The sequence below is a fragment of the Hylobates moloch genome, unplaced genomic scaffold (assembly GCF_009828535.3).
Source record: "Hylobates moloch isolate HMO894 unplaced genomic scaffold, HMol_V3 SCAFFOLD_18, whole genome shotgun sequence".
NCBI classification, from domain to species: domain Eukaryota; kingdom Metazoa; phylum Chordata; class Mammalia; order Primates; family Hylobatidae; genus Hylobates; species Hylobates moloch.
Window position 1 is genome coordinate 9,537,042 of NW_026652293.1, and position 24,776 is coordinate 9,561,817.

Here is a 24,776-nt window from a genome sequence, read left to right on the forward strand (position 1 = left end):
TTAACCACTACCATCCTACCACCTCCTTGCAGCTGGAAAGCAGAAGGCAACAGGGAGGGGAAGGAAAGCAGAAGGGCTTTGCAGTCACTCACCTCGGTTCTGAGGACTAGAAGCATCTGAGACCCATCTGGCTTGACACCCTCATCCACTTTTCCTAGGGTCTAGCAAAAGCCAGGTTGGTGCACCCCGCAGGTTGAGCTGATGGAGTAGAAGACAGGCGGGAGGCTGGCATAGCACCCAGGGGCCTCTGAGGGAAGCACTGAGAAAATCTGATATGATCATGAGAGCCAAATGCTAATTCCTCTCACTGTGGATCCTGGCTCACCAAATGAAAGGAGAAAAAAAGAAAAGAGGATAATTAATCTACTCTCATAGGCCACTAGGCAGTTGTGTCTTTTAAAGTAGAAGGAAAGGATTTCTGGAGCCCCAGGGTCTAGACTTTTAAAATAAATGTCCAGGGCTGGGAACAGGTGGCTCATGCCTATAATCTCAGCATTTTGGGAAGCTAAGGTGGGAGGATCACTTGAGTCCAGGAGTTTAAGACCATCCTGGGCCACATAGTGACACCCCGTCTCTCTAATAAAAAAAAAAAAAATTAGCTAGGCATGGTGGCTCATGCCTGTGGTCCCATCTCCTCTGGAAGCTGAGGTGGGAAGATCACTTGAGCCTAGGCGTTCAAGGCTGTGGTGAGTCTTGTTGTGCCACTGTGCTACAGGCTGGGTGATAGAGCAAGACCCTGTCTCAAAAAATAAATAAAATAAATGTCCAAGATCACTGACATATAATTTCAGAAAGGCTGAAGGAGTGGCTGAGGTGACCCCTCAATGACACTCAAGGATCTAATTTTGTGCTGATGCTGAAACAGTGGGTGGCAGGGTGTGGAAAAAGGATGGGCGGTTTCCATTGTTTCTTGGATCTCACCAATCTCTTTTTTCTGGTGGACTTGAAATCAGATCAGCCTTGGACATGTCCAGTAAAACAGGTGGGAAACGCCCGGCTACCACCAACAGTGACATACCCAACCACAACATGGTGTCTGAGGTCCCTCCAGAGCGGCCCAGCGTCCGGGTAAGTCCAGCCCTAAAGGCCAGCTGTTGAGCTGGAAACGTCTTCAGTGCATGTTTAGTGGGATCTCTGGGAATCCTAGGAAATTATAGCCTGTCCAGCTATTTCTGCAGGCTCCAAGAGTAGGCAAGGTGACCCAGGAAGAGAGTGGAGAGTAGGAAGGGAAGAGGGCTCAGATCAGAGTCTCGTAGAAGACCAACATCTAGACCAGGAGTTCTCAACCTCAGCACTGCTAGCAGTCGGGGTTGGATGATTTGTCGTGCTATGAGACTGTCCTGTGCATTATAGGATGTTGAGCAGCATCCCTGGCCTCCGCCCACTAAACGCCAGTAGCACCTCTTTTCCAGGGGTGACTGTCAACAATGTCTCCAGACATTGTCAGTTGTCCCTTGGGGACAAAATCTCCCCAACCTCATTGAGAACCACTGGTCTTGAAGAATAGTCACGAAGGTCATGGTGATTGAGAGCTCAGAGAGGGGGAAGGAAGGAAGAGAGCCCCAGGAGAAGGAAGTCTAGAGAAGAATGTTGCGAAGAGGGCCAGGAAGACAAAGGCTGAAAGTATCCTCTGGATTTAGCAGCAATGTGGTCATTGGGGACCCTGACAAGGGCAGTTTGAGTGGTGTGAGAAGAGCAGAAGGCAAGATGGAGAGGTAAAAGGGGGGATGGGAGAGGAGATGTAGGAAGAGCATAGCATAGAAACTGCTCTTCTAAGGAACTAGAAAACAAATGGTAGTATATCATCACATAATGGAGCACTTGCCAAAAATTAAAATGAACTGGAGCTGTATGTATTAACAAGGATAAATCCTGAAAATATAATGTTGAGTAAAAAGCAAGTGGCAGAATATGAGAAATATGATATCACTTATGTAAATGTACAGACATGAAAAGCAGTACTACATATTTATAGGAACATCTGCAGTAGAAGTGCATAATCACGGACAGGAAGACTAATTTTGGGTCAGTGGTTGCCTCTAGGAATGAAGGAAAGGTAATGAGACTGGGGAGGGGCTTGAGGGAGTTTTAGCTCCAGTTGTCTTGTCTTATTAGGGAAAAACAACATGAAATGGTGATCATCGTATTATTCCCTACTTTTCTGAAATGTTTGAAATACTTCAAAAAAAGTGTTTTTAAAGACACGTGACTGTGATGGGAAATGGAAGGGCAAGGAATGGAAGCTAGAAGGTAACGCAGGACTGGGGAGAGGTTTCATTTGTTGGTTTTGTTTTAAGATGTCAGAGGCGTGAGGAGAACGGGCCAGTAGGTAGTAGGTTCAGGAGAAAGAGGACAGCCAGTAAGTCACGTTTCTATGGAGACAGAGGGAGTCAGATGCAGAGGTGCTGTTAGACTGGATGGGGAAAAGCCACCTCTTCCTGAAACTGCATTAAAAAAGGCGTGTGAGGCTAGGGAGTGGGTGTCTAGGAAATTAAAGAGACTCTCACATGATGTCCTCAACTTGTGCGGGAAAGTAGGAGGCAGGGTTTTCTCCTGAGAGGAATGGGGTGGGCGGGGAAGCATCAGGTGCGGGACTGGGAGCTTGAAAATACGTGATACATGTGCCACATTTTCTTAATCCGGGGAGCGGGGAGGGATAGCATTAGGAGATACACCTAATGTAAATGACGAGTTAATGGGTGCAGCACACCAACATGGCACATGTATATATATGTAACAAACCTGCACGTTGTGCACATGTACCCTAAAACTTAAAGTATAATAAAAAAAAAGAAAAAGAAAATACATGATACAGGTTTGGGGAACAGGAGTGATGGTCAATGAAGGACACATGAAATGTCGCCCTGTAATTTCAAAGGATCATCTGGGGCAGTCGAGGGTGATTCTGTGCAGCCCTAAATCTGCAGGGTTGCGTGGTTTTCCTCCAGCATGCTCATAGCCTGGCTGTGAGAGCAGGGAAGGCAGGTAGCTGGATTAGCCTCAGTTTGCCGAGAAGCCGTGGCAGAAAGATAGGAGGCCAGGATATTCAGGAGTTAGTGGGAGGTTGCCTGGAGTGGTAAACTATGGGTGGCCGTCTCTAGGCCATGGAGAGAGGAGGTAGAATTATGAAAGTGTTGGACTGAGAGAAAAGGGAAGGATTTAGAGATTTGCATAGGGTTGTGGTGACTTCTTCCAATGGCAAATCTCAGTCATTATATGTGTATTTTTGTTAGTAATGTTCAGATAATAATGTTATTTCCCAGTTGTGGGAGTACTTTATAATAAAGGCCAATTTCTTCCTTACTTCCTTCTACAAACAGTTGCTGAGTACTTGTTATGCCTGGACACCTTGCTGGCTCTGGTGATAAAGAGATGAAAAAGACAAAAGTTCCTCCCTGCAAAGAGCTCATGGTGCAATGGAGGAGATAGAAAGCTGCATTGTGACAGGTTTTAGGCAAGGGGTGTCCAATCTTTTGGCTTCCCTGGGCCACACTGGAAGAAGAAAAATTGTTTTGGGCCACACATAAAATACACTAACACTAACAATATCTGATGAACTAAGAAAAAAAAACATAATGTTTTAAGAAAGTTTGTGTTGGGCTGCATTCAAAGCCATCCTGGGCTGCGTGTGGCCCATAGGCCATGGCTGGGACTGTACAGATGTGTGGAGAGTAGTGTGCAGCTAACCACTCCGGGGGATCAGGACTTCGTGGAGCGGGGGAGTCTGCAGCAAACTTTAAAGCATAAGTTGGGATTTGACAGTGGCCGAGGGAAGATGGGTCCTCCCCCAACGCCAGGGAGCACACTGCAAAAGGCACGGGAGGATGGAGAGAACCAGAGGCAGGGCCTGTCTGGTGAAGGGGCAGAAGGTGGGTGACAGGCCCTGCCATATCTCACAAACCTGTCCTCTGTGCTGTGCTGAGGAATCCAACCTCTCTCTTAAGTGATGAGTGCAAGAGAGAAATAGGATTATTTGTGTTTTGGAAAAAAAACCTTAGTTCATTGTAGAGGGTGGACAGCAAGAAGTGATGAGGACCTTTAAGACAACAATAGTGGAATTTGAGAGGCAAGAGCAGATTTGAGAACTATTAAGAAGACAGACTCATCAGCCCTGTATACACGTTTGTGTAATGGAACAGGAATGAGGGATCCACGTAAGATAACGTGGAGTTCTGGGGTGGGTGGCTAGGTGGCTCATGGTACCATTCACCAAGATGAGAAGTACAGAACAGGCTTGGTTAGAAAGAGAATGAGTTCGGTTTTGCACTTACTTAATCCTGGCAGACAAGCAGGTATAAAATGGGTTGAGCTGGAAGACAGGTCTTGGCTATAGCTTAGGGAGCTTTTATCATATTGCTCATAGCTCAAGCAGTGGGTATGGATGAGGTAACACAGGCACGATGTAAAAATGAGAAAATAAAAATAAAATAATAAAAGTGTGATTGAGGCCCACCAACGCTTGGAGAGTGGAAGTAGAGGAGATTGAGAAGGAGTGGCCACAGACGGAGGTATTGAAAGGGAAACAATAGTCTTGTAGAAATCCAAAGAAGAGTTCCAGGAAAGTCAGAAAGGTGAAGACTGCCCAGTGCTTTAGAGTGAGTGGCCTTAATTCCATAACGGTGCAACATCCATTTCAGAAAATAGGTAGAGGAGGTTTAGGAGCGATGGAGGGAGAGAAAGTTGAGACGCTTCCCAGGAGCCTAGGACTGAAGAGTACGTAAGGGAAGGTATTACCTCACAGTGGACATTGAGTATATTGAAGGGGGAATCTGGGTATGTGTGTGGGAGCATGAGAGAGAGACAGAGACATTTTCAGATGGAGAAACTTGAGTGCATTTGCTAAGGAGAAGACATCAGTGGAGGCAGAAGCATCAGAAACATATTTGAGAGGAGATGATCAGTGGAGCTAAGTCTCAGAGGACACAACGGGTTAGAAGTGTTTAGCCTTGGAAGGAGGGCAGCACCTCTTTTTTTGACATTGGAGGGGAAGAGGCAAAGATAGTGTAAGGACAGTCATTTTCTAGGTAAGAGGGTGTGACATTGAGGGAGTGCATGTCTAATAGCCTCAAATTTCTCTGTGGAGGAGCAGGTCCACTGTCGGGAGGGCAGAGGCAGGGGAGGTCGGGGGGCTGGGGAGGATGGTGAGGGTGTGGGGTGGAGCTGCCATCTGGGGCTGAGCCTCCTGGGATTGGGACTGTGGCTCTGTGGCAACCTCATCTGTATGGCAGTGTGATTTTTTTTTTTTCTCCAGCAGCACCATAATCTGGCTATGAGTGCAGGGAGAGTAGATAATTTGATTAATTTGGAGTGCCATATTGAGTTTTAGAGAAGGTGAGGTAGGAAGACAATAGATGGGGTTTCTGAGAGCCCAGTTGATATACTCCACCATGGGGCCAGGCTTTGTAGGGCAGTAACGAAAACCAGGAGGAGCTGATGGATCCAGAAAAAAAAGACAAGAATTGAGGAGCTGGGGACCTCAATGGAGTAGAAAAGCTGGTGTTGAGTTAATGGAGTGAGAAAGCCCAAAGGGTGGAATGTTGGGATCAGAAAGCAGGAATCCTGGAAGTGAAGATGTTAGGCACAGAGGGGCTTGGGGTGCTGAGAAGATTAAAGTTGTAGCCCTGGGAGCGTCGCTGGAGTGCAGATGGAGGGTGCTGGAGCCGAGGACATCAAGGCTGTATAAAGTTAGGGCATTGATGGGTCATGCTCCTGAGCAAGGAGATTTTCCACAGTGATGCAGGACAGAATGAAGAGGAGGACTAACATCAAAACCCTTAGACTGAAAGAACAATTGAGAAGTGGACAGTGATGAGAAGGATTAAACAGTGGGAGATCAGGCAGTGGTGCTTCCAGAAAGGTGGACTATTGCCAGAGTGTGGAAGAATGACAGGGTCCACGTGGCAACACAGAGCTAGAACACCCGACTCTCCTCCTGGCTCTGTGTTATGTTGGGCACGAGACGACACACGGGACTACCAGAGCAGGAGGATGCAGGGAGTTAACTTCCAGAATGCACAGTGGAAGACAGAGGGAGTAGGAGGTTGGGAGTAGGATAGGCCAGAGTGAAATTGGAAATCTTATTATTTTCACCTCCAAAAAAAAAAAAAAAAAGGCTGCGAGACAGGTAGGACTATTATTTTATTTTTGGAACTATTATTTTGAGCCCTATTTTAGAGATGAGAAAAATTGCCAAAGAACTGAAAGACCCTGCTCTTGAGTTAGTAATAGATCCAAGATTCACACCTGGGCCCCTTGGTGTGAGGGCACCCCAGGATTAACCCTAGGGAGAAGCAGCTCTAGCAGGGGTGGCTCCCTTGCAGATAGAGCAGGAAGGAGGAGACTGGGGACCTAGGTCAGCTTCTCTCTCTGCCCCCAGGCAACTCGCACAGCCCGCAAAGCCGTCGCCTTTGGCAAGCGCTCACACTCCATGAAGCGGAACCCCAATGCACCTGTCACCAAGGCGGGCTGGCTCTTCAAACAGGTGAGGCCACCCTGCTGTTCTGGCCACTGTAGCCTCCACCTTCTCCTCACAGAATGAGGATTCCTCTGTGCTTATGACAGGCCGTGTATTTTTTTGGTATGTCCTCCTGCTGTCTCTGTGAATGAGTCTCTTAATTTTATAAAGACTCAGAGAAACTGAGTATCTTCCCAAAATCACGCAGAAAAATTTGTGTCAAACTTGGGAACCCAGCCCGGTTTCCTGATGGACAGATGCAATGACCTTGAAATATGCTGAATCCCCAACGCCGTGGGAACAACCCACTAGCTCCCCAGCAGGTCCTGCTTATTACTGTGGGGGGTACGGGTGTCTCCTGCTAGTCTAGGGTCCACCAATTGGCACCAGATTGGCCTTGTCACTATCCCTGCCTGCCCTTCCACTCACTCATTCTGCCCATCTCTTGCCCCTGTTATCCTCCCCAGGGGAGGCACTGAATAACAGAACTGGAAGGTCACAGGCAATAATCTAATGTCAGTTCCTTGCATCTGAGGCCTCCAGGGGGTGCTGCCTTGCATTAACAGCAGAGCCGCAGCTAGGGCCAGGATGTCCTTATAATTGACATGGTGCCCTTTTCCCTGCATCCCATCTCCTCATCTACGTCCAGCTTGCAGCCCTCACATCTGCCTCTCCCATGTCCCACAGGCCAGCTCCGGGGTTAAGCAGTGGAACAAGCGCTGGTTCGTCCTGGTGGATCGCTGCCTCTTCTACTATAAAGGTGAGCTTGGCCCTTGGACTGGCAGGGATGGCAGGAAGCCAGGACCCACTACTCTTTCTCATTCTGCCATATCCCTGAGCTTGGCTTTGGATGGGCACCAGCAGGGCAGATCTCCTCACTGTGGTCCTGGCACCAGTGGCAGCAGGATAAAAACAAAGCTCACTTGTTCACTCACACACTCACTCACTCACCCATTCGGTTCACATTCAACAATGCTTGCTAGGTTTCAGGCAGAGTTCCAGCGATACATTGGGTGAGCAAAGTGGTCATATGGCCGGTGAAGTCCTGGAGGAATGGAGAGGGAGGATGAGGACAAAGAGGAGGAGGTCACTAGTCACTACTAGTAGGTCACCTACTAATTGGAACTTGTGTGTGGCCTTTCCTCCTGTCCCACTGGAATGCACAGTCCCATCTGTGAAGGCAGGAACTTTTGTCAGTTTTGGTCACGGCTGTATCCACAGCACCTAAAACACTACCTGCCATTTAGTTGGTGCTCAGTCAATATTGAATGAGTGAACATGTCCTCCGGCTTCACCTTCTCTGCCGACCCCAACACCCTCTCCCTACTTTCTATTTTTAAAAGTTGTGCCAAGGCAGGCTGAGGGCACCAGCAAGGGTTGAGGTCAGTGATGGTGGCGCCATGTGAATGCAGGGGAGGAAATAGGCGTGAGGGATGAGAGGAGAGAGGGTACAATTGTTATGAAGCAGGAGAGGCTCTTTCCTTCACTCTCTTGGCCCAGGAGGGCACAGCCCTGATTTCCAGTCCTCCTGGGAGCAATTCAGTGAATCATTAACTTTAGCAAACAAAGGTTGTACCCAGTGACCCTGCAGAGCACTGCTGTTGCTGGTTGCTGTATTGCAGCCACCTGAACCCCAAGGAAGGAAATCAGGAAGGGGCTGAGCATACAGAGTCCAGTCCCAGAGAAAAGCCCAAGCAAGACTCAGGGAGAGGAATCTACCCAGGCCCAGGACCGAGGTGCTGAGCCTCCAGGTTATGGGGCCACAATGGAGCCAGAGTGGGAATAAAACTGGAGGAAAATTGGGGGTCTCTGCAGAGGAGAGTCTTTGGGAAGCAGTGGGGGTAGAACCTCAAAGAGCTGAGAACCCAAAGGCTCAGGACACACCAGAATGGGGGTCACTGTTTACAAAGAGATGGACCCAGGACTCCCTTAAATGCTGGCATGGACTCTGCCACACAGGGGCTTCATCTCTGGAGGACAAGAGCCTCAGCTCTCCTGAAGGCAGCCCTAGGGTCCAACCCCAAGTGCCTCCTACTACTCTGGTTTACCCCTTCCTCCAGGTACCATGCTGGGGTCCAAACAGAGAAGCTGATCTGTGGGCCAAGTATCGTGTAGATGTGATGAGTAGGAGGAGAAGCAGGGCTTGAGGAGTTTATAACCCTACAGAGGTTTCTTCTGAATCCTAGCCAAAGGCTTTTCAGAGTCCCCAGCCTGGGGAACAAATAGTGATCCCAGGGAAGTGGAGAGGGCCTTGCCATGGTCTCATAATTGTCCCCCCCACTGTCCCACAGAGCTCTCCCCTCCCTTTCTTGCCTCCTGCTTCCAGCGGGGGACCTGACTGGCCAATCCATCAGGTTCCTTTGGAGATCCGGGATGAATTATGTAATAGCTGGACTGTTAGCCCGATCCGAGGGAGGAGAGGGCCAGAGCACTCCATGCAGGGGTGCCTTTTCCTGTGGAGACATAGAACCTCAGTGGGGATCTGCAGCAGGAAAGGGCAAAGCAGGCTCGAGTGCCAGGGAGAACCTTAGAAAGAGTTACCCAGAGGCACCAGGGAACAGAAGGTGGGATGGTCCACTCTACAATGATCTATCCCATCACCTTGTTACATATGTCACTGCTGGGATGGTCTCATTTAGCGAGGCAGGATAGATAGGATAGTGGTCAACAATGCTAGCTTTGGAGTTCAGTTTTCGTGTTTGAAGACCAATTTTACCACTTGTTGCCTAAGTAACCTTGGGAAAAAATCATCTAATCTCTTTGTGTCTCAGCTTCCTTACCTATAAAATGAGGGTAATAATAGTACCTCTTCATAGGTTTGTTGGGAGGATTAAATCCATTAAGGCATTTCACTTAGAACAGTGCCTGAACGCTTCCAAAATATCAGCTGTTATTTCTTTATTTGTGCACTAGAATGCAAATTCCTTTAGGGTAGGCACTACTTCTCTCTTATTCACCTCTGTAGTCCCAGTGTCTGGAACAGCATCTCCAGGGCCACCACACTCCCTAACTCCAGGGACTGTCCTCTCGGAGCATGTGTGGTGGCCCTGAGTGCCTGACAAACAGGAGGTGAACAACAAATATGTATTGATATTTATCAGGGAGGGGCAATACACTCCTCCCCATCCCTGGCGCACACGTGCGCGTGCACACACACACGCACACCCTTCTTGTGCCTCTCTCCCTGACAGATGAGAAGGAAGAGAGTATCCTCGGCAGCATCCCTCTCCTGAGCTTCCGGGTAGCTGCAGTGCAGCCCTCAGACAACATCAGCCGGAAACACACGTTTAAGGTCAGTTGGCCTTCCCTTCCCAGGGCAGGTGGGGAAGGAAGGCCTGCTCTTCTAGAGCCTATGGGAATGGAGAAGGGCCAAGAGCCATCGTCCTAAGGAATCCCAGGTGGTGGTGGTCACAGCAGTGGTGGTGGGTGGGGGCAGGGGGAGTAGTAATGGCTCCTAGACTCAGCACAGTCTCTTGTAAGGCTAGAGCAAGGCTATGCTGGGACCTTCCTCCTCTCTTGGCGGTTGGGTGGGCAATTCTCCCAAGAGTGGGCCAGTAGAGATGTGTTTCAGCAGCACCACAGTTGTTACTGGGGCAGGAATAGTTGTGTTCTGAGTCCTTGGACTTTTTGCCCAGTGCCTGCTCCTGGGAAATCCCTCTGGGCAGAGGCAGGAGCTGTGGCTGGTGGGTTCTGAGACCTTTTCTGGAAAGGCTTCCTCCCCACCGTGGTTTCAGGAAACTGGACCTACCCCCAAGTCAAACTTACTCAAATTTCAATCTTTAGAGAATATTAGAAGTTGAGTTTCATTCCACAAGAGCTGCAAATCTTATGAAGAAACCATTTGAGAGAACAAGTGCACAGGAAAATGGGCCTTTCCTGCCTGCTCAATATCACTGCCTTGAACCCCTGGGGAGCCACCTGTTAAAGATGTGCCTGCAGCTGGCTCATCCTAGGCCAGCGTTTTTCCACGTTTAAAAATTCATGACCCATCAAAAACTATAAAAATTTCATGCCCTTTTGTATTTTATGATGCAAAAATCATAGGTCCCTTTTCATTTTCCAAATATAAAATTATAATATCAACTACACATTTTCTTGGTACAAAGCCCTCTCTCCCCTAAATGACAATTGCTGTCCAAGACCCTTCAAAGCTATGATATTAGATGACTGGATCTGTAGGTCACTCCTTGAGCTTCTAGAGCCTTAGAAGAAGGGACTCTGTCCCTTCCTGTCCTTCAGACTCCAGTCACCTGGCCACAGAAAAGAGCTGGGCAGCATGCACAGGGCCCGCTACAGGGAGCAAGGAAGGACTTATTTGGCACATAATTAGTTTCCAGCCTCCCGGGGTCTTGTATGCCAGAGGTGTGAAGAGAATGAACAATTAATAAAACTCTGACTCCAGGGAGCCAGTTCTAGCTGGGGAAATAGGAACAGGCTGTTTAACCAACAACAAGTAGTCCTGTTATACACAGACACACACACACACACCCACACACACAATCAAACAGCCTGTCTCACCCTCCCCACCAGACCTGTGCAGAGACACAGACACGTTCCAGCTCGGAGCTCTGCCAGCAGCAGGCGTGAGATAAACATCCCGGAGTGACTGACACACTCCCTCCACCACAGATCCCAGATATCACCTCTCTGCCCACCAGCCCCTTGCCTCCTTCCCCCTCACTGCGCTGCCTCTTTTAAACCTGACTCTGAGGGCTGTGCTCAGTGGCCCACAAAGGCTTCTGATTGTGGCTATTCCATGGCCCTTCCCCAGGGAAGGGAGGGGAGCTGAGACAGATGGGAGGCTTGTCCTGCTGTGGCCACCGAGCGAAACTCTTGGATGGCTAAGAATGAGCCAGGAACTGTTCCTGCCCAGGCTACCGCTGAATGCCTTAACCTCTCCCTAACTCTGGCCCCACAGAGGCTCCGGGGGCTTTGCCCCGCTGGGGCAGCTGCCTCAATTCTCTGGCCCCCTTTCATAGTTCCAGGCCAGCGCCCCTGCCCACTCCCCATCAATGGCCCTGTCTTTTCCCAGGCCCTCTGCCTTCTCCTGTCACAGCACTTGTCCCTGTGCCTCTGCTCTCTCCTTGTTTCCCGCGGCATGTTTTGTCCCCCAGCGTGACTGTCAGTTCTTCAAGTGCAAGAGCCTGTCTTTGCCTTCCTTGTGACTGGTGCCCCCTGTGAGTTCCGCACACACAGGCTGCTCCCTGGATGCTCATTGAATTGATGAATTCATTTGCTGCCCTCTCCCACCCGCCCCAGGACACACCCACGAGCCCTGCCTGTGTGTCTCTGCTCTACAATAACCCTGTGTTCTCCACCCAGAAGACTTGCTTGGGCCCCTGGTCTCTCTATCCCCCATCCGTCACAAGTCTCAGCTTCTTACGTCTTCACTGGCTTTTTGTCAACACCTCCCCTGCCCTCTCCCACACCTGCCCCGAGCTCCACCTACATGCTAAGCCCTCTGCTGGAGGGTGGGGACCAGAGGAAGGAGGCCCACCCCTGCCTCTTGCTGCGTAATGGCTCCTGTCAGAAAGAAAATGAGGGCTGGGGACAGGTGGAGGCGAGGTGGGACCAGCTGCAGCTGAGGAACCTTTTGAGCATTTAGAGGGTGTGGGTTTGATGTTGCTGTTCAGGGGAGCCCTGAAGCTATCTCAAGCCCCAGAGACCCAGGATTTAGGGCTCAAGGGGTCACAGGCTGGAGTGAGGCTCACGTCCGAGACTCTGAGTCACTGCTAGATGTCCCCTGTTGAGAGGACATCACTGAGGATCTCACTGGGAATTATGCTGAGGTCCCAGAAAGAATTTAGTCCTGTGGCCTCTTTTCCTTGTGGCCTAAGAACTTTGAATTTCACCAGGCAGACTCTTTTCCCATGAAATAGATGCATCAGTGAAGACCAGAGCAAAACCACAACTTGTCTGCAGTTACAGAGCTGGTCAGGAGCAGAGCCAGGCTTAGCACTGCGATTCCCTGACTCACTCTCCACCACCAGCCCGAATTTCCCTGGTGCAAGCTCTCCACTCCCCACCCCTTGGTAGGCAGAACTGGGCATTGTTGGGTGCTGCCATTCCCAGGGGGGACGCTGAGTAGAAGGGGACAATCTGAATATTCCCCCTTCCCTGTGCTCCTCACCGTTTCCTGCCGCGTCGTCTTCTGTCTCTCCCTCTGGTGTTCGGTTGACCTGTTCTCTGCTTCTCCTCCTTCTGACCGCGTGAGGACCCCTCCTCTGGACAGGAGCTCTCTTCTGGGTTCCCGCCCGCAGTACCTGCTCGCAGCCGCCAACTAGGTAGTGTGCCCCGTCTGTATGCCAGTGCCTGCTTTGCATGCCCGCAGAGAGGGGCTTGGCTGTCTCTCCATGTGGAAGAGACAGTGCTAGCTTCTCAGCAGTGAAGCTGGGGCTAAGATTGGCATGTGCTCAGGGGGTCCTCTCTCCCAGACATGGGGTCATTGCCTTTGAAATCAAACATGGAATTTGCCGGGAGAATGGGCGTGATCATTGTCCCTCCTGCTTTAATTACCCCAGGTGGGGCAAGTAGGCTGACCCAGTTATTGGGCTGCCTAATGGTGCCCAGAGAGCCAGCCAAGGTGGATACCTGGGTACCAGCTGGAGCCCTCGGGGTAGCTGCAAGCTGCCCTCCTCACCTTGCTCCTGAGCTCCGCATGGGGAAGAGCCCCAGGTGCAGGGAATGGCCCAATTGACTGCCCATTCTGTGGGCGTTGGTGTCTTCTCCCAACAGGTGACTGTGTGCTGGGTGGATGAGGCCGAGACCAGCTCCACGCGCTGCCTCTCCCCACAGGCCGAGCATGCCGGGGTCCGCACCTACTTCTTCAGTGCCGAGAGCCCCGAGGAGCAAGAGGCCTGGATCCAGGCCATGGGGGAGGCTGCTCGAGTACAGATCCCTCCAGCCCAGAAGTCAGTGCCCCAAGCTGTGCGGCACAGGTGAGTGCCAGGGAATTGAGTGTGGGGGTGCAGGAAGAATAAAGAGGAGAATGGAAGACACATCCAGCTCTGGGCCATTGCTAATCCCAGTGTGCCTGCTTGAAGCCCTGGAGAGTGCGTGAGCCGTGTCCTTGTATCCAGGCGGGAGGCCTGGCTGAGTAATTTCAGAGCCTGAAGTCTCTCTTCCCCTAGCCAGCTCCTCCTCTTCTCTCTGAGCTGGGGGAGGCCAAGAGAAAAGCCAGGTTCCATTGGGGCCTGGCCAGGAGCCAGAGGTCAGGGTCATTTGCTGGTTTTTCTCGGCTGTGTGTGTTAAGCACACCGCCTTTGGAGGAAAATAAACTCAGGTTTGAATCACACCTTGTTCACTTGGCTGCAGTGTGACCTCAGTGCAAGGGACTCACCCTCTCTGAACCTGAGTTTCCTCTGCTCAAAAACCAGCAAATATAACTACCTCATAGGGTTGTTGTGAGGCCTACACAGAGTGCATGTAAAACACTCAACATGCAGTAAACTCTTAACATATGGCCGCTCCCATCGCCCGCCGTCACCCACGGTCTCAGCGTCTGTCTCTCCCTTAACTGGATGTGGAGTCTTGAGTTAGGTGCTAAGGGGGATCCAGGAGAAGGGGGTTTCACAGTGTAGACTCCAAGTCCACATATCTTAGAAATGTTTACCAAGCAATGTTTCAACAAGGATGCTTGAATGTGTGGAGTTTGGGAAGCTGTAGGGGGAAAATTGTCACAAATTTCCATCTTTGCTTCAACCAAGGGGCATAATTCCAAGAGTTCATTCGTTTCACAAATACTTACTGTAAATATAAATGTGTAAGGCACTGTAGTGGGTGCTAGGAACACAGGGGAAGAAAGTCTGCCACGTTCCTACCCTTGTGGGGCCTGTATTCTCATGGAAAGTCAGTCCTGGAAGAAATGTGTTTTGGAGAAGGGAACTAGCGTGTTTATGTGCTTTTGAGTTTGAAAGCAGAAACTTCTGCTCCTGGTGCCCGCCATGTTTTATCTCACAGCAGTCCTAGGAGGGGAGCTATTATTATGCCCATTCTGCTGATGAGGAGCCCAAGACTCTTGGCCGTTAAGTAACTTTCTATAGGAAAGACAGCTGCCCCATGACAAGTCTTTGTCACTGGAGTGTCAAGGACAGTTACTGATGTGAGTGCAAACCCAGTGTGGGGAGCTGGGTCAGGGACAGATTGCAGAGAGGACCAAGACTAGGTGAGGTTAGTCATGCCATAGCTTGAAGGCTGGGCTCAAAGCAGACTGGCAGAGGGGAGTGGGGTGGAGAATGACCTGCAGAGAAGACGTGGCGGGGGGCAGAGTTAACACAGCAGGTGTGGGCAGGGGCGGGTTAGGTTGTATAATAATTTCCCAGGCTGGAGCAAGAAGATGAAGGGGTGGGACTTAGGAAGCAGAACTGGAATTCATAGAATCCTGGTTCCAGCCACCTCCCTGCCCATCCTTCCCCACTCCTCTTCTCCTTCCCAGTCTGGCACCCCCTGCCCCACTCCATGCTGGGCTAGAGTCACTGACAGCATCTCCCTTGGCATCCTGCAGCCATGAGAAGCCAGACTCGGAGAACATCCCACCCAGCAAGCACCACCAGCAGCCGCCCCAGAACAGCCTCCCCAAGCCTGAGCCAGAGGCCAAGACTCGAGGGGAGGGTGATGGCCGAGGTTGTGAGAAGGCAGAGAGAAGGCCCGAGAGGCCAGAAGTCAAGAAGGAGCCTCTGGTGAAAGCCAACGGCCTCCCAGCTGGACCAGAGCCAGCCTCAGAGCCGGGCAGCCCTTTCCCCGAGGGCCCAAGGGTGCCAGGGGGTGGGGAACAGCCTGCCCAGCCCAATGGCTGGCAGTACCACTCCCCAAGCCGGCCAGGGAGCACAGCTTTCCCGCCTCAGGATGGAGAGACTGGGGGACACCGGCGGAGTTTCCCACCACGCACCAACCCCGACAAAATTGCCCAGCGCAAGAGCTCCATGAACCAGCTTCAGCAGTGGGTGAACCTGCGCCGGGGGGTACCCCCGCCTGAAGACCTTCGGAGGTGAGGCATGCCCACGGCTGGGGTGGAGCTGATATGGTGTTATGGCTAGAGCGTGCAAGTGAGGTCATAGCCCATGAGCCATCCCCTGTTGGAAACCTGGAAGCAGGCTGAGTTGGGAAACCAAGCAAATCCCATGCTTCCTGGCTTGCCCGAATCCTGCCTGCCCCATGGCTCCACCATTAGAGTCTGGCTGCTGTCCCTGATTCTTGGTTTCTCTGTCTGTCTGCTTCCTTCAGAAGAAGGGACAGAGCACCCCAGTGCCTCTCCACGGTGTGCTGGGGAGCCCAGAACACAGCAGGCTTCGGGAGGGGGCCTGAAGTTGTTATAGTCATACATCCATCCAAGCTCTGGGCCCTCCTACCACATCCTCTCCTCCAGTGCCCCACCCACTCGAGACTCACTCAGACCAACTCACTCCATTTGTGAACAGCTCTAATTGTTTTAAAGCCACGATTTATATGAAGTTAAAAAACAAAACAAAGTAGCTCTTTGGTCCCAACACAGCCATCTATGACCATTTACTCCTTTATCCAATGACTGGCTTTGAAATATCGGGGGACATTTATTGGGCCCATTGATGTCCCTCAGGGCAAATGGGGCTGCAGGCTCCTTCCCTGGGGATTGGGCAGCTCCAGGGACTGCAGGCCACAGCTTCAGGAAGGCCATGGGGCCCGAGAGGAACCTGCCTTCTAGTGGCCTGGGCGGCTGCGCATTGCTGGTGGTCTGGTGCCTGGGAGCATCAGGCCTGTTCTGGGGAGAACCACTTGGGATGAGTCACAAGAACCTACTGGTTCTGTCCCTGACAAGATCACACAATCAGGAAGCTGGGCATGGTGGCTCACACCTGTGGTCCCAGCTACTACTCTACAGGTGGATGTGGGAGGATTGCTTGAGCCCAGGAGTTCAAGGCTGCAGTGAGCCTTGATGGCCCCACTGTACTCCAGGCTGGTGACAGAATGGACCTCATGTCTAAAATAATATAAAATAGATCAGGACGCCACCCTTTCTTTCGTCCCTCCTGCATTGCCCTCCTTCAGGTGCCTGGTAGACTTTCTTCTATTTGCCTCTCAGAAAAGATCTGATAAACTGGTTCATGCTGTGATGGAGATGGCTGATAAGGCTTCACGTTTCTTCCTAGGGATATGTCATTTTAAAGAGACAAAGATTGCAGCTCTGAATGGTGCAGTGTCCAGCCTTGGGGAGTTGGTTGAGGAAGGGGGCTGTGTGAGGACAGGAGTCTTTCCCTCATCTCTGGAATAAACCTCAGTCCCTGTGTACCTATTCAAGCACCCTGCTCTAGGCTGGAGGACCTGGAGGTGGGGCTGGGGTGGGTGGGGGAGTGCCCGTGTTGTCTGCCTTCCTTACAATGTCCGCTCTCTCTCAGTCCCTCTAGGTTCTACCCTGTGTCTCGCAGGGTCCCTGAGTACTATGGCCCCTACTCCTCCCAGTACCCCGATGATTACCAGTACTACCCGCCAGGGGTGCGGCCGGAGAGCATCTGCTCCATGCCGGCCTACGATCGGATCAGCCCGCCCTGGGCCCTGGAGGACAAGCGCCATACCTTCCGCAATGGGGGCGGCCCTGCCTACCAGCTGCGAGAGTGGAAGGAGCCCACCAGCTACGGGCGGCAGGATGGCACCGTCTGGATCCCAAGCCCCTCCCGGCAGCCAGTCTATTATGATGAGCTGGATGCCGCCTCTAGCTCCCTGCGCCGCCTGTCCCTGCAGCCCCGCTCCCACTCTGTGCCCCGCTCACCCAGCCAGGGCTCCTACAGCCGTGCTCGCATTTACTCCCCTGTCCGCTCACCTAGTGCCCGTTTTGAGCGGCTGCCACCTCGCAGTGAGGACATCTATGCTGACCCTGCTGCCTATGTGATGAGGCGATCCATCAGCTCCCCCAAGGTGAGCCACCAGCCTGCCCTTCCTTCCTCATCCCCTGAGGTCCCCAGAAGCCTAAGACCATCTACTGAGAAAAGACAGAGATGTGGGAGCATCTGGGCCACGGGGCCACTGGGCCGTGTGTCCGCAGGACCAGCAGTGCTGCCCAGGGAGCCCCTGGCCTGTGGTTCTGTCTGTAGGAAAGCTGTCTTGGGGATGGTTTTGCCTCTTGAGTGGGAACATTGCTTTCTGTACATGCCCCCAAGTTGTGCCAGAAACTGTGCCGTCATATAAGAAGGCAGAGAGGGTTCTGTCTTTTCACATCTTGAGGACCTGGACAGATCATTGCAAGGGGGGCTGCTGTCCCTTTCAGTTTGGGATCTGCTCTGGGACTGAGCACAAATACCTCTAACCTCGAGCTTCAGCTGGTGGGGAACTCCGTGTCCCAGCCAGACCCCTCACCTCTGCGATCCCTTTCTCTTCCAGTATGATTACCTGGGAGACAGGCGGCCAGTCCCTGCAGGACTGTTCCCCTACAACTACCCACCATCCCCCACGGTCCACGATAAGATGGTATGTCCTTTCTCCCCTCCACCTGCATCAGGGCCTCCCCGCACCGTGCTCCACTCAGGGCGGAGCTAAACTGGGGCGGACTCCAGGGACGCTCTGTGCCTAGTGCCTGGCCTGGCTGGTTTTAGCAGCCTCTAGATACCTCCTCCCTCCCAGCCAGGACTCTAGCCCCAGTATCAAGTTTGGTGCCAATATCCCCTTCTCCTCTGTGATACAGGCCGTGGAGGAGGGATGAGATCTGGGAGCATGTAATATCCTGCTCCCTCTTCTCTCCAGCATGCAGGAGAAGGGGCCTAGGCAGGAAAAATCAGGCCAGAGCTCCTAACAAGAAGCAAGATCTTCTAAACTTTTTTCCCCTGAAGCATAGTTACTTCATGTTTGTCCTTTGCCTGGAATGCCACTTTTGGGGAGAGATACAAGCGATATGATTGAGGAAGAAAAAAATTTTCTGAATTGCATCTCCTCCTTTTTCTCTGCCTCTTTCTACTCGTGTCTCTCCCTGGAATTTGTTCTCCTGAGAACTTTTGCCACCACCTAGAGACCTAGATGAGATGCTCTGCTTGGGAGGGTTGGGGAGGACCACTGGGACCAACAGGCAGAATCCTTGTCCAGAAAGCCTGTTGCTGACTCATTTCCATAACAGTACCGGGAGGCCAGGGTGGAGGAGGGCTGGGCAGGCTGGAGGCTAGGCGGCTGCTTCTTCCCCTCTCTGTCTGATTCTCACTCTGCCAGTGTCCACAGCATATAAGCCTTGACCACAGCAAACACACCCACCCAGAAACAACCGATTTTTCCAGAAAACTCAAAAACAGCTGCTAACAAGTGCTGCCTAAATTGCTCTGATGGCACTCACCTCTCCCAGGGAGGCCTAGGCAGACCTAGGAGACACGGCACTGGGGCCTGCGTGTGCCCCTCCTCTCCCTGGAGTGTCCAGTAGAGAACTACTTTGCCTGCCCACATCCTCAACCCCTCCTTTCCTGAGAACTCCTTATGGGCAGAGGGAGAAGCCTCTCCTTGTCCTTGTCGCTAACTCTTAACTGCTTTGCTTCTTTTTTTATTGTTTTCTTTTGTGTGTTCCTGTTTGTTTGTGTTGCTGTTTGGCCTCTGGGCCTCGGGCTCCGGGTAGGATGAACTTTTAGATCTTCAGTTGCAAAGAAACCTAGAGTATTTGGATCAGCAGGTAGGCAGAGCTGGTGCCCCCTTTACCATCCCACTGCCTTCCTGTCGCATCTCTCCACTCCTCCCCACCTCCTCATCTTCCAGCCATTTGACAACCTTTGTTGGTGCAAGCAGGACACAACAAAGTGGCTTATGTTTTGCTTTGTGCCTACACACCCCTTCTCTTCAAAGCCCTTTAGGACAGCTGGGAGTTTCCTGGGGAAAGAAGCATAATAAGTAGGCGCATGAATAATTAATGCCACCTCTTATTTCTCCAGTGCTCAGCTCAGATGGAAGTGCCCCCAGGGGGCAGGTGGGAATTTGCATTTTTGCTGGCGAGAGAAGGGAGTCACAGAGTCGAGGGAGCTCTAGGCTGGGCCTAAAATGCTAGGGATTTAGTTCAGCCTGAATCTGGGAAATCATCTTATCATATTTTACAGGTTGTTGTTAAACTCCATAATTGGTAAACTGAGGCCTGCAGACCCTCCCTAGGATGATTTTTAAAGTAATATTCACTCTGTGTATTCGTTAGTTCCTCCAAAAGCCCTTTTGCTTAAACAGCTCATGCATTCCTGAGAATTCAGTGCAAACAGAGGGAGTATTATCAACCCAGTTTTACAGGTGAGCAAGCTGAAGAGGCAGTGAGTGTTCCATGAGCTGCAAGCAGTGGCTGCCTGGTCTCTGCTCCAGGGCTCTAACCCTTTCTTGTCTTTTAAGCTAAGGGAGCTGTGAGACTGAGTTTAGACAAGCTGGGGGTCAATATGCTGGGTATTTATATAAGCACATGCTCTTAAGTTCAGATCTGTGCTACAAACCACGACCTAGAAGTACACAACACTGTCCTGTGGAGGCAGCCTGGAGGGGTGGAAATAATAATAATAAACAACAGCTACAATAATTGGATGCCTCCTCCATGCCCCGTACTATTCTAAGCATTTTTCAGATCTCTAACTCATTTAATCTTCATTATAACCCTGTAAGGTGGATGCTGTTATTACCCCCATATTACAGCTGAGGAAACTAAAGCACAGAGAGGTTGAATAACATGCCAAGAACACACAGCCAGTGAACAGCCAAGCTTGGACTGTGACTCCAAGCTTCTGACCCAGTTTACAGCTGAGGAAACATCTAATGTGTGACAAAGCTGCCGTCAAATCTCATTAGGATGAATTCATGCTCTTAAAGTTACAGAAAAAAAATAAATTTAAAATGAGATGCTATAGCTGCAACTGTTGGTTCTTCTAGTCACAAGCCATGTGACCCATCTCACCAGGGCTTCATGTCGATGTTGCAATTCGATTTTGTAATAGGCCTCAGGCACTAGGAAGCACCAATGTCCACAGTTCAATAAGCAGGGATGGCTCCTGGCCCTGGAGGCCACTGCATTCCAGCTCCAGAAGCAGCTCATTGTGTCCACACCATGAGCATTCTGGGCCATGTGGGAACAGATCCCAGGATTCCAACTCAGAGCAGGGCCGGGAGGTCCAGGATCCTGCTGATGGGAAGCAAGATCCAAAGTGCCTTGCAGGGGTGAGGAGCAGGGCTCAGGGCCCACCCACCTCCAGATTCCTGAGCAAGCTGTCCTCCCTGTCACCCATGTGATTGGCTTTCTACTCCATCCACAATGCCCAGCTGTCCAAGCATTCAGTGCAGACAGCAGGGTCCCTTCCTGCGGGCTTTTGCCCTCACAGAGGGGCTGGGCCATTAGGCTAGGGGCTTCAGAAATAGCCTTCCAGAGGACTCCCTCATGGATAAAGGGTATTATTTCTTTTGTTTGTTTGTTTGTTTGTTTGTTTTTGAGACAGGATCTCACTCTGTTGCCTAGGCTAGAGTACAGTGGCACAAACCTAGCTCACTGCAACCTCCACCTCCCAGCCTCAAGTGATCCTCCCACCTCAGCCTCATGAGCAGCTAGGATTACAGACAGGTGTGCAGCCACCACACCTGGTTAATTAAAAATAATTTTTTTGTAGAGATGGGTGTCCCACTGTGTTGGCCAGCCTGGTCTCAAACTCCCAGCCTGAAGCGATCCTCTCACCTCTGCCTCTCAAAGTGCTAGGATTATAGGCGTGAGCCACTGTAGCTGGCCAAGGGTAGTACTCTTAACAGGCAGTCTTGTATGATGAGAAGAGTCCAGGACATAGTCAGACACTGCTGCTCTAGTTCTAGCTCTGCCATTTACAAGGAAGTTTTTTTTTTTTTTTTTTTTTTTTAATCTTGGAAATGTCACTTAGTTTCTCTGGGTCTTTGTTTTCTCAATTATAAAATGGGCATTGTAGAACCTGCCCTTTCCTTTCAACCTCACAGACGTATTGGGAGAATCAAGCAGGGGTGCATGTGTGAGCTCTTTGTCAGGCATCGCAAGGAGTGGCAATCACCACTTGCTGCTGTTATTATTTTGTTTTTCCCAAACTCAAAAATACCAACGAGCACTCCTTACCATGTGTGAGGCACTGGGTTAGGTGGTTTCTTACAAAATCTAACATTTTGGAGAGACAGAAGGTAGCACACAAGAATCCTCCTAGAGGTAAGACCCACCTGTGCTGAAAGATCCCGAAAGCCACAGCACAGGCGGGAGCAGGCCAGGATGAGACCTCTCCCGCTTGCTTCCTCTACTGCTCTGGATCTGCTTGTTGGGGAAGGAATGAGATACCCACGGGTTACTGTGCAGGGATGGCTCCCGGCCCTTAAGGCCCTTGCATTCCAGGGCTAAATAGGTAGAAAAATCAGTTCCTAGGAAAGACTTTTGAAATGCTGCAGACCCTGCAAATGGGGTGGTGGGTGCCCTTGCCCTGCCTACAACATGTAGAAGCAAGGCTGTATTTGGGCTGCTGCCTAAAAGGGGTAAGAGGAAGAAAGGACAGTGTGGGTGCAACTGAGATTGGAGAGATGACGGAAAAATCACAGGGGACTCTCTGAACAGGAACCCCAGATAATCTTCCCTAATGTGGCTCTTTCCTCCCTTCCTCATTCACTTTCCCTTCCAGAAAGCTTTCCCTGCACAACCCCCTCTGTCTTCTGCTGCCTTCCCCTGTAGAACAATGGAGTTAAAGGGACACAGCCAAGGACATTCCCTGATATCTTCACTTTTTGGTTCTTTCCCGTTGGAACCAGTGGGGGAAATGATGGCATTTCTGGTTGATTTGTTGCCCTGCCCTTTCTCCCACCCCTCCCTTCCCTTCCTCTTCCTCCTCATCCCGTCCCTTCTTCCATTTCTCTCTTTTTAAATTTGCAAATAGTCTTTCCACCTCCATGTTCCTAAGGATTCTTGAAATAGAAAGAATGTGTTGGAAAGCCTGGTGTCCCTTTAATGTGGCTTGCTTGTTTTGCCCTCCTTGTTTGCTCCCTAGCGTCATCCGAGATCCTCATGGATGCTGCCAGCCCAGCTCTGGAAACTGTGTTTAGCACTTTCTGTACTAGAGCCGAGGGTGGGGAGGGGCGGGGCAGGGAGAGGGGCCTCTGTATCTGTGGCGGCCCATCCAAAGAGCAGGTCCTAGATTTTCTTTTTTGATTGTTTCACTTAGTTCAACTTTGGGGAGATCAGTCTTCCAACTGCCTCTATGGTCTTTGTCAAAAGTGGTGTGAGAAATGAGATGAGGGCAGGGAGATGACAACCACGGCCAATGCGGATGGGACAACAGCCAGGCACCCTGGGGAAGAGTCACCAGGCCCGGGCCTCTGCAGTGCCTCCAGCAAGGTCCCAGTGGCCTCCCGGACCCTTCCGTGGCCTTTCTGCAAGGGCAGCTTCAGTGCTGGTCCTGAAACAGAGGTCACTAGGGGTGAGCAAGGAGTGAGGGCAAGCTCAGGGTGCTGGAGGAGCTGCCCTCTCCTGTTTCCTGGGAAACAAGCACAGGTGGGTGAAGGGGAGATACCTACATGTGGGTCGGAGTGTGAATAGTCCGTTCCTTCCTCTGCTGCAGATGAGTGAGAGCGAGACTCTCATCAGTATGGTGAACCGCATGGTGGAAAACTCCTCCCCCAGGTCCCAACTCTTCATGCAAGTAAGACCTCTGCCTGGCAGCATGGTCCCTGCCAATGCCATTTCAGCTGCTTGTGCATGGTTGAGTTGCCCATCTAGGATGAGGCTCATGCCACCCAACCCGCTCATCTGCCTGGAGACAGGCTTGGCCTGGTCTTCCTTCCTTAATTCCACTATGTCACCTCCATTCTTCACTTTCATTGGTAAACCCAAGGCCCATTTCCCAAACCATCAAAATAGCTAGCACCAACATCTCATGCCATGTTGGGGATCGCAACTCTGCTCTTTAATGTTCTGATTTCAATTTCATATTTGTAATATCTTGACAGACGTCACTGGGGTTAAAGGCATGAGGGGTGTAATGGAACCATCTAATGTCAAAGGTGTATAGAATGTGCTGTGGTCACCAGGTGTGGCATCCAGGCTAGGCAGCATTTGCTGGACCCAGAGACGCTTCTGAATTCTTGCCAATTTTGGTTTAGACACAAGCCCTTGTGTTCAGTCTACTAGGACAATAGTTTTCAACTGTTCCCAATGCTCATTCCGACCATTCCCCTATGTCTTATCCCCACAGACAGCCATGGAGTTCACTGATGTTCTCATGGTGGTTACCAACAAGCCATCGGGAGCTGCACACCCTGCAGTCGCTCGTAGCAGCAGACCCTAGTGCTTGGGGGAGAGGAAATACAGAGCATGACTCAAGCAGAGTTCTGATCTCTCTGGAGTCAGCCTAGGACAACTGGGATGGGGTTAGGCCAGGCCATCCCAGGCTTCTAGCCAGGGGATGTAGAATGAGCTCAGGTCCCTGGAACAGAAGCTACCAGAGGTGATGGACCATGGTCTCTGGCAGGAGCACAGCGGGATTGTGATGTTAGCTTCCTGTCCCTGCATACCCTCATCCTGCCCCTGCTGCAGTAACTGGCCTCATGTTCCTGCAGGTCCCTCCGTACCCAGAAGTGTTCCGGGACAGCCTCCACACCTACAAGTTAAACGAGCAAGACACAGATGTAAGAGCAGCGCCCCCTGCTCCCTCCCTCCACTCCAGCCTCCTGCTGCTGTCCTCTGCGGGGGCTGTCTCTCCATCCATCTCTCTTCCTCTGCGGGGGCTGTCTCTCCATCCATCTCTCTCCTTCTGGTGGCTCTTCATACCTTTGATTCATGTCTTCTCTCACCACAACAATATTCTGCCTACCTCCTCCTCATCCCCCTTCTTTTCTGATCTACCACCCACTCACCCTTCCCTCCCATGCTGGCTGTATCCGTTTCTCCACTGAGCGCTCAGCCCTTTTGCCTACAGCAGTGAGATCTGCTTGTAACATGAATGCAGACTTTGTTGGGAGATAGATCAGACAGTCTGTTCTGTGCCCAGCATGGCATTAGTCCCTACAGGTAACTAGAAAGGAGAATACGGCTATGCCCCTGCCCTCAGGGAGCTTCAGGGTAAGTGGGAAGTGCCAGGTAGCAGCAGGAGGTGGCAACACAGTATTCATGTAGTGAAGGGGAGCCATAATAGGTTCTGCCAGGTGCAGGGAAGTGAGGCTGTGTGGGCTGAAGGTCAGGGACAAAACAAGCAGCATGTGAGTTAGGCCTTGAAGTTAAAAGGCCCAGAGGGTAAAATCTGGCTCAGTAGAAAGGAGCAAAGCAGGTATTTGAGGAATGGCATGAATAAACGTGCGGACTAGGAAAGCATGAGCCCTCTTTCTGGCCTCACCTATCTGCTCCCCACCACCACTGGCCCTGCTTGGGCAGTGG

The 24,776-nt window shown here is 51.3% G+C and overlaps 1 protein-coding gene across 26 annotated transcripts in view; it reads left to right on the forward strand.

Moving 5' to 3' along the window:
* The window catches only part of PLEKHA6 (pleckstrin homology domain containing A6), a 155,267-nt gene that overhangs the window by 101,756 nt on the left and 28,735 nt on the right, over nt 1-24,776 (forward strand). For 15 of the 26 annotated variants that reach the window (XR_009210690.1, XR_009210689.1, XR_009210691.1 and 12 more), the window contains 11 exons: nt 954-1,068; nt 6,377-6,481; nt 7,142-7,214; nt 9,646-9,746; nt 13,190-13,392; nt 14,958-15,440; nt 16,825-17,341; nt 17,804-17,890; nt 19,014-19,067; nt 22,966-23,046; nt 23,963-24,031. Coding sequence is in view for 23 of the 26 variants with exons in the window: in XM_058430411.1 (XP_058286394.1) it covers nt 954-1,068; nt 6,377-6,481; nt 7,142-7,214; nt 9,646-9,746; nt 13,190-13,392; nt 14,958-15,440; nt 16,825-17,341; nt 17,804-17,890; nt 19,014-19,067; nt 22,966-23,046; nt 23,963-24,031 (1,888 nt within the window). In the remaining 3 variants the exon portion in view is untranslated. The other 11 variants (XM_058430405.1, XM_032137163.2, XM_058430413.1 and 8 more) reach the window with 9 other exon arrangements.